Raw genomic sequence first — 9452 nt, 5'->3', positions numbered from 1 at the left:
AATAGTTTCTTTAAATGCATGAAAAACTGAAACAAACAAAAACTTTCTTCTTAGCACTTGGGGGATTTTATGACATGCTGTGTTTCTGATAAACACACCTCACACATGCTTTTTATTACTGCATATCTGGCTGTCTGATCACACTAACCGAGTGAATGAAAGAATGAACCTGCTTTTAGATTAGATTTTGACATTAGCTTGTTTAAAGCTATTGTAATGTCATTGTGTAGAAGGTTTTCTTTTTAACTGAAGACGGGAAAAAGAAAAAAAGAAGAAGAAAGAAAAGAGTCCCAATCACTAAGTCTGATGATATTTATTGATCAAATGTTACAGTTTCACTGCTACACCATACAAAATACAAACGTTTGTTCATACAAGCGCTGCTTGTAGTTGTCTACTCTACCTATGAGTCTTGATACTGATATTTGATAAATGAATGACCCACTATGGCGATGTAGTTCTTCACAAACTCACAACCTACTCAGTTACAAAATGATTAAATAACACACAGAAAAGCCTTTTCCCCTCCCTAACCGTTTCACTCAAACTGTTGTACTCATGTGGTGCCCTCTAGTGGCACAAAGCTCCTGCTGCCTTCTTTTGAATAAATTGTTCTCCACCATCACAGAAAGGGGAGCAGGTTTCATGCTGTCAATGTGGACGAAGGTCACAGACACGAAAGAGGTCTCATCCACCCATACATCGTTCTGCTAAAATAGTGCCTGCAGTAATACACAGTCTTCCTGCCCTTAGGCAAAGACTGAACAGATGCTCACCCGTCCCTAAAGCAGCCCAGCAGATCACAGTAACACTAAAAAGAGTGATAAATAGCACTATCCATATCCTGGTAGGAAGCAGCAAATTTGATTTAAATACTTTGATGTCTAAAGTATGAGTAACAGACTGAAGAATAAAAAATATGTGGAAGCTATTTCCTGGTAAAACCCAAACAAACCTACCCCACCTTGCCCAGGTTGAATTTAGCTGTCCATATAAACATGACAAACCTCCAGAAAAGTGTCATTTCTGATATGCAAGACATGCAGAAGTAAATAATAAATACAAAAAAAACCCTGAAATAAAGACATTAAAAAAAACAAAACAAACTAAATTGTACCTTGCCCATCCTTCACGCTCGGATTATTAATGTATCTCCAAACTGCTAAACCGCCTGATTACACTGCGATCATGTACATCTAAACAGGAAATGACAGGACATAACCGAATCAGACATAAGGCCAACTCTTGAGTTGATAATCCTGATATAGTTAATAAATAATCCTGAAATGGCTCGCTATCCAGAGCATACCAGGTCGGCAAGTCCAAACTTCTTGCATCCACAGTTGAAATGTACGTAAACCCAGATTTTCATACCCGTTTGCATAAGATAATAGCAGGAACTTAAACACTGAGGTTCTGCTGAGGTTGTGGAGGCATGTTCTGGGCGTCTTAAAAAAAGGTGTTTAAAAAAATATCTCTATATTGTGCTTCCAAGTGTTACTAAGAATTACTTAAATTCTGAAGGACACATACAGTGTGACACTGGTGGTGCAACTTAATCCACAACTCCTCACAATGACGTCTTGACGAAACAAATCGCAACATGCATCATGACCACCACAACGAAAGAGGTTATAGCCAGACCAGCGATGAGCAGCGCAGCCGGACAAGTCCGCTCAGTGCAGTGGATTAAAGCCAGTGTCGGGTGCATCCCCTAATATCAGTGTGGTGTGGCTAAGCGTGGGTGAAGGAGAAGCCAGACGGAAGGCTGGATTGATCGAGTGCAGTGAGTCCCTCTTGTTGCTTCGGCTGAACGGGGGGCATGCAGTGGCCGCTGGCTGGCGAGCTTGCTGCTGTGTGCAGCCAACAGACGGCGAAGGCTCTGAGGTTGGGGCTGCGCGGCTAGAAACATTCAGGACCTGAGGGGTAGTCTTTGGGGTCCCGGGGGAGCAAAGGACAGGAAAGTCTGAGGAGTGGACCACCCTCTCCAGCACATCCTTTGTGCTCTGAGTGCACTGCGTGAAGAAGAAGAAGAAAAAAAGAGCAAAATCAGGAAAGGCAGGAGCAAAATGTGTTAAAAAGAAGCCAAGCTGCGAATGGCATGAGAGTAAAACCAGGACAGGCGTGTACACAAAATTCTGCAATCTGATTTAAGGAATTAGTTTGGAAGTCATAAGAAAAGTGAAAGCAATGGGAGCTCTGATGGCAGCGCTGTGATAAGATGGAGAAGCTTGGAGGACGTGAGTTCGATGCAGAAAATGCAATTAGAAGGCAGCCAAATATGGCAAAAGGTTTACAGATGTGCACGGAGAAGCTGCTTCCTGTCTTTTCTTCTGGCTTGAATTGGGAGCAAAAAGGAGGGTAAAGATTATGCAGACTTGTATTCGACTGCGTCTCCGTGCATCTCATGGCAAAGAGGAAAGAAAATCAACTGTTAAGAGGTGGGCGAGTCAAGCAAATGTTAATGAATGGTAGTGAAGCATGCATATTCACAAATATTATTCACACCATCACCACAAACCAGTAACAATATCTGCCCCTGTTTAGTTTTATATTCAAAACCACAGAGATGGCAGCTACAGCAAACAGAACTGCAACTGTAATGTGAAGGACGGAGGCACACAGCGGAGGCAAGTGAAGAGATGATGGGAGTGGTTTAAGGTTCAACCCTAGTCTTACCATCGACCATCTATATGCAGCAGTGACCTTCAGGCTGTGCAGGACAAAGAAAAGTCCTGACAGTTCTCCTCCTGGCAGGGTGGATACAGTACAACACTGAGTGTTAACGCTTTTATATAGACAGTAAAGTTACAGGCGTATATACACATGTGTTCATTCAGAAGGACAACACAACCCCCTCATTCCCAAAGAAAAACACTCAGACAGGCACAAAATAAAAAGTAAACAAATCTCAAAATACAAAAATACTGTTTATTTAAATACACAAAAAGCAAAACTGTTATTGTATGAGTGCAAAAAATAGAAATTCTTTTAAGATTATGGCTAATAACCTGCATTTGATAAGATAATACACAAATATATTCAAGGCACGATTTACCCAACACACTAAAAGAAAGCAGCAATTCTGTCCATCAACTGTCATTACAGCATAAAACCAGACTTGCAGCAGACAAAACAACATGTTGAATTCTCTGGCAAAAATAACCACATATTAAGGTGTTTAGTGTAAACAGCACAAATTAACCGTTATGTACATCTGCAGGACTCAGTGGTGATTTTAACGCATAGTTAACTGGTCATGATGCCAAACAGTTAAAAGAAACTTCACTGGTGAGTTTTCGATTTAGTTTCTTCTTAGTTTCCTTAATCAGTTCTGCAGTGACTGTCTGGCTCTGTGTTGTGGGTCAGTTCTGAACCATTAAAACTCAGCTCTAGTGAAGCTGCCGTTAAAAGCCCTGTAACGGTTCAAATAAAAAATAAAAAAAACTAAATAGATACAGCTTCCCTCTGGCAACAATAAAAAGCGCAGCTCTGGCCACTTTGCATTTGAGGAACCATAGCTGGAAGTTTAAAGGATGGAGGCGCAACACATTGGGAACTATGGGACAGTCAGTATTTGGGAGGGATCACAAGGTTTTTAATCCCTACCATGTTTGCATCATTCTTGGCCCTGAAGGGGGGCAGCTCTATATCTGAGGCAGACGCAGCAGGGATCGGCTCATCCGGAGGAAGGAAACCTCTTCTGTCGATCAGACTGGAAACCAGAACACAAGATTGTTATGATCCACCAGGGTGTAAACTGCATGTGTACTTTAACACCGTTCAAGTCTCTGCAATGATACAGCTGCAACAATGCACAACTACAAGACACCATGCTGCCACTGTATTCAAAGCAAGATATACAAAAATGGCCTGAACTAATACAATGACTTATGGTCAGAACCTAAGAGTGAATCCCAATCTTTACAGTGACTTGGAACACTCAGTCATAGAGTCACTGCTGAATCTGCTTTAAACCATTACACCATTGGCAGGATGAAGCCTTGATGCCACTGGTGTAATGGTTGGCAGGATGGATCCATGCATTCGTGCTGTTTACACCAAATTCTGACCCTCCCATCTAAATGTTGCAACAGAATTCAAGACTCATCGGAGCAGATTACATTTTTCCAGTCTTTTATTGTTCAATATTGAACTTCTGTGAACTTCAGCTTCCTGTTTTTAGCTGACAGAAGCAGCAACCCGTGCGGTTTTTTGCTGCTGTGTCAGGTTCAACGTTTTATGTGTTCAGAGACGCCCTTCTGCTTAAACTCCGTGACTATTTGAGTTACTATTGCTTTCCTAGCTTCAAGCAGTCTGGCTATTCTCCGCTAGCATCACCAAGGCATTTTCACCCACAGCGCTGCCGCTCACTGTATATTTTCTCTTTTTTGGGACCATTCTCTGTAAACCATACAGACTGTTAGACATTTGCATCAACAGGCTAAACAAACAGTGTATCCGGTGAACTCTCCATCTACCAAAACACAGCAAGAGGTAGTCATGTCAAGATGAAAACACATTTTATAGTAGCAGAAGCTGCTCTAAAGCAGCACATACAGATATTAAACGAGATGTGAATGAACATGTTCCCTGGAATACAACAAGACATCTGCTAATCAGAGGGCAAGTTTGGAGGGTTATCCATGCAGCCAACGGCGGGGTACCAAATCTTAATATGACCTAAAGCATCCAAAAGCTCAGAGGCCGCTTTGTGTGTCTAGACTGCGAGTTGTTAAGGTGATTAGTGAGACACAAGGGTGAACTTGATGAAAATGTGTGAAGTGATGAGGAGGACGTCTTTACTCACCTCGGAGGCATGGGGCCGCATAACGTTACGCAGCAGTTAGTTATAATGCTGTTATAAGTGTATGGGTTTTCAGACTCCTCTGCACCCCTTTTACTTGACCAGGATCCCTTTATCTGCATGACAAGTAAGCTGTGAGCTCCACCGTTTTCAGCATTTTATGTGTATTTTAACAAAAATCAAACAATCGTGAATTCAGCTTTGCCACGTCAGAATAGCACTACTCACATCTTCATTTGTGGTGAGATTAGAAGCTACTAAGTAGGTGTGAAAGCCTGAGAGGCCCAAAATAGACCAGATGGAGAAGAAACAAATCACCAACTCCACCACAGTGCACAAAGAAAGTCAAGGTATAATATCAGTTGTTGAAATGGTAACCAAAGATCCATGATGTTTAAAGATAAACAACTGTCATTCATGCATGTCTGTAAATTGAAAATATCTCCCCACTGCTACATTCAAATCTGTGTTGAGCATTTTTCCCTTCAAAATAATCTAAATATCCCAAATACCTTAGCTACTATAAGTATATAAGTCAGTCTTTACAGAAAAAAACAAACAAAAAAAAAAACATGCTAGGTATGTCTCTTATTTAGACACAGAAATGTTTCGGGCAATAACATAATGTCTTATATGTAATACACAGCATGTGGAAATCAATCCACAGTCATCTGTGACTGTGACTAATGGTTACGGCTATAATTGTCTCACAAGACATGAGGCAGCAAACTTACTAATAGACAGCAATCACACTAAAAGCACCTCTAACACTCTTATCCTATTAAGGGTGGGCATAAGCTGAGGAGCAGCGGGAAGTGCTTCGACTGTCTAACACAGCAGAGTGACACACAAAGGATATCTTGCAGGGGTCTCTTCAATGGCTTGAACGAGGCTTTTACCTTCTTGAGAAACTGGAGAGAAACATCAACATCAGAGACAGAGGCATGTTAAAGTCTTTGCTGGTAACGTGACAGATACTAAATGTGTTTTAGTACTTACGCAGGGTGATGTGTGTGATGACACAGCCAAATATAAAAGACGTGAGAAAAGACAGGGAGATGATGAAGCTGTAGAAAAAGCGGTAATTGCGTTTTCCCACACAGTTTCCCACCCATGGACAGTGGTGATCAAATCGTTCTGGAGGGGGAAAGAAAGCAAAGAAGGCATAAAGTTACGGTCATTAATTTCAGTGACAAACTACAAATCTCTGTGGATCAATCTAGTGGATCTTTTACAGGATTTCTATCTGCATTGACACATCACACGCCCATTCATGGAAAGTGGAAGCAGAGAGCGAGAGGGCTGGTTAAAAAACAAAACAAAAAAGAAAAAACTACAAAATGATCAACACAGTGGCAAAAAGTTACACCAGAGGTTTCTTAGCTGGGACAGACAAAAAGGTGGACTTGTTACTCAAGGTAAAACGTCACCACGAAGCATTCACAGCAGCAGAAAACACAAACCTGGACTCATCTCAGAGCAAATACAGCAACATAAGAGCAAACCAGGAGCATTATGGAAAAGAACAGTAAAGTGATAAAAGCTGTATGAGCCTAAGTGTTACATTTACCCTAATTTAATGACTGATAAAACTTAATCAGGCAGCAATCTTGGCTGTCTGAGCTTTATCATTTTCAAACTAAAAGAAAAAAAAGGGGGGAAAAAAGGGTTTTCCAAGAATAGTGGTGTCAGCAGTGTTTCCCAGCAGGTCTGTACGGAAACATAGAAGGCATAACACAGAAAAAGTCACGCATTTAGGTTGTATCCTAAGAAATGAGGAACAAAACTCCCAACTTCCTCAATGTGTGCATAAGTGATTTCAAAAGTTTAAGTAAAATTGTAGAAAACCCAATCAAATTAATAATCTTTCCAACCTTTCACAATAAAGCGCCATCGTAGTGGTACAATCCCTTCACAGGGAGCAATGTGAGGGGAAGGTACTGAAATTTAGGACTGAAAGTACAGTAACCTTTGAAGAAACAAAAATTATTATTTAATTATGTACTCCCTGAGAGTTTGTTAGGAATAAATTCCGATTTAAAACCACTGCCTGGCAAAAACCTACAGCTCATGAGGCAGATTTATGAGCTTTTCTTTATGGCATACATGGAGAAGTAACAGTTGTTACTATCAAACTCTTTATTTTACTAAAATAATGACCAAATGCTAACCACCCACTTTCAACTACATAGATCCTGCTTATATGGCTAAACTGATTTGGTTACTTTAAAAAACAAATGTCAGGTCATGTGTTTATGGGTTTCACTTCTTCTTTTTGTAGGCTCTTGGTAAATTTGAGGTTTCAGGCTATTGTAAGTATAATGTTGGAACACGCTCAAGGAAATGTATTATCATTCTGATATTTAAACATTAGTGTTCCCCACTAAGATAAGCTTCATTATCATAGTAAGCACAAGCATAGAGGCAAACATAAACAATCATACTATTAGAATGAAACAGTCATAAAAAAAATAATGTTCTATTCAATCATAAATAAATGAGTAATAATCCTAATAAAAGCAGCTTTAAGAATGGCATAGGTAGGCACTGGGTATAATAGCAATATTGCACTTTGCACTTAAGGTAGATGGAGTTGGGATTCCATGTGTAAGTTTATTCTCACCTACACAGTTGTCGCACAGGCTGCAGTGGGAGGTGCGAGGAGGGCGGAACATCTTACAGGTGAAGCAGTATTTGAGCTTTACCACCTGCTGGTTGATGAGGATCTCCTTTGTCCGCGGAGGAGGGCGGTATGTAGAGGATCCTGAGGTATCTTAAAATAGACATGTACAAGGGGGAGACACTTCTTTAAGGTGTTTGCATTTCAGCAAAACAGCTCAACCAAGTAACTTCATAAAAATGGGGAAGTCAGTAGAAATCAGACTATACCAGGCCTTTGTGCTCTTCAACCATGACCCAGAGTAATCAGCTTAGGTTTGCAGCTCAGCAACAAACATGTCCCTCAGACACCCCACCCCACCCCACCCCACCCCACACACACACACACAGATGGAAAAGCTCTTTCATTCCATCTGTCCCACAGTGAGTAAGCTGGACTTACATATGCCTCACCTATCTGCCGCTCTATGTCTGCAGCTTCATCTGGAGTGGCTCTGGGTAAAATGCCTGGATCGGTAAAGCTGGTTCTCAGCAGGGAGATGGCCACAAACACAAAAAGCACCCCGCCGATCACAGGTATGAAGATGGTCAGGTGCTTCACCAGGAACGGGCAACTATAAATGTATATTCACATAAAAAAAAGGGGGGGGGGGGTATAAACTCAGACGTCACAAGACACCCTCGAAAATAAACACGTACATTTCGACTCACTCAAATGCAAAGAAAAGGCCACAGGTGACAACAATAAGGCCCATTGTCAGAGGAAGGATACCGCTCTGTCGGGAAAGAATGAGTCGCCCGTCGCAGAAAAACCTGTTCTTCCCGGGGAACACTTCCCATTTCCTCCGGGGCGACTGTGCCTTCTTCTCCCCGAGATTCTGCGCCGACAGCGGGGTCACCGACAGTGCCTGTGGATCTATCTGCTGGTACTCGCAGTTCTTCATCGTGTAAGCGGTTCGGAGGTAGCTAAAGGCACATACAGATAGACCTCTCTTTTCTCGTCGTGTTTCTTCTTTTAAAAAACGACAGTCCTCTCAAGGGTCAGTCAGTGTAACTTTATATTTTGCTTCTTACTTTCCCATCATGAAAGCTAACACTAGCTAGCGTACCAACAAAGGCATTCTTCTCCGTAGTTCACAGTCTGAATCAACCCCCAGGTTGGCGCGGGGTTAACTACCATGTTTGGTAGTTAAATTAAAGCCAAACGGAAATATGACTGCCCATGCTGTCAAATTAACTAGCCTCAATTAAAAATTCAACCCTCGCAGAGGAGCTTCCACTCCAACGTCTTCACGGGAGTTCCTTTTTCTTTCACAGTCAGCTACCGTACGTCATGGCGTCATCGTAACGTCATCACGTACGTCCTGATGATCCATAATGGGGAAAACGCGTCTACTCTGCACGGAGATGACAGGAAGATCAGTGGCAGGCGCGATGATAATCTGTTTTTATTGACACAGGCTGGGTTTTCTCTATACTAATTTATACCCGTGCCGAAAATAACATTAAAAATGTTGCATAATTTGTTTAAACAAACATTTGTTTAAAATATGACATTTTTGTTTCAGTGTGTTTGTGATTAGGTTAATGAAAGAAAAATTGTATTTAACAAAAAAAAGCAAATCATCTTCCTTTAGTGCCTCCATTTCACCCTGTCTTATCCTTAACACCCTCTAATCACCTCATTATGCCCTTCTAGATCCACAAATCTTCTCTGTGGTCTTCCTCATGCCCTTCTGCCTAGCAGCTCCATCTTCAACATCCTTTGTCCAGTATATCCACCACCCCTACTATCCTTTCTCTGCCCTGCCTCTCTAACTTTGTCTAACTGCTTTCGTTATCTCTACTCTTTATATCTCTCCTTCTCATTCACACACACATATTCTGTCTTGCTTCTACTGACTTTAATTTCTCCCCTCTCCAGAGCATACCTCCACCTCTCCAGGCTCTCCTCCACTTGCTCCCTACTCTCACTACAGGTCACAATGTCATCTGTGATCATAGTCCATGAACACTTCTGCCTGAC

General features: G+C 41.6%; 1 protein-coding gene across 2 annotated transcripts; it reads right to left on the bottom strand.

Moving 5' to 3' along the window:
* Nucleotides 1-294: 294 nt before the first annotated feature.
* zdhhc18a (zDHHC palmitoyltransferase 18a) lies at nucleotides 295-8845 on the bottom strand. 2 transcript variants are annotated; one of them, XM_013913687.1, is made up of 10 exons: nucleotides 8138-8845; nucleotides 7880-8040; nucleotides 7431-7580; nucleotides 5807-5944; nucleotides 5667-5718; nucleotides 5036-5138; nucleotides 4811-4923; nucleotides 3610-3715; nucleotides 2680-2750; nucleotides 1952-2015 (listed from the first exon to the last, which is right to left on the bottom strand). In XM_013913687.1, exons 1-9 carry the CDS (start codon nucleotides 8368-8370, stop codon nucleotides 2709-2711), a joined length of 1098 nt encoding a protein of 365 aa, XP_013769141.1. In that variant the 5' UTR covers nucleotides 8371-8845; the 3' UTR covers nucleotides 1952-2015; nucleotides 2680-2708. The 2 variants fall into 2 exon arrangements, with proteins under 2 accessions (XP_005744525.1, XP_013769141.1); XM_005744468.2 differs by lacking the exon at nucleotides 2680-2750 and having other exon boundaries at nucleotides 295-2015.
* Between the last annotated feature and the right edge of the window lie 607 nt (nucleotides 8846-9452).

This window comes from Pundamilia nyererei, unplaced genomic scaffold (genome assembly GCF_000239375.1).
Source record: "Pundamilia nyererei isolate P.nyererei 1_Seehausen unplaced genomic scaffold, PunNye1.0 scaffold00144, whole genome shotgun sequence".
NCBI lineage: Eukaryota > Metazoa > Chordata > Actinopteri > Cichliformes > Cichlidae > Pundamilia > Pundamilia nyererei.
This window is presented reverse-complemented; position numbering and strand designations above follow the sequence as displayed.

Excerpts from the sequence above, each read along its gene's own strand:
- zdhhc18a (XM_005744468.2), bottom strand. The coding sequence starts at position 8,370 with ATGAAGAACTGCGAGTACCAGCAGATAGATCCACAGGCACTGTCGGTG. Across the intron at positions 7,581-7,879 it reads AGACATAGAGCGGCAGATAG|ATACCTCAGGATCCTCTACA; the intron begins GTGAGGCATATG and ends GTCTATTTTAAG. Across the intron at positions 5,719-5,806 it reads CATCACACACATCACCCTGC|TTTCTCAAGAAGGTAAAAGC; the intron begins GTAAGTACTAAA and ends GTTTCTCTCCAG.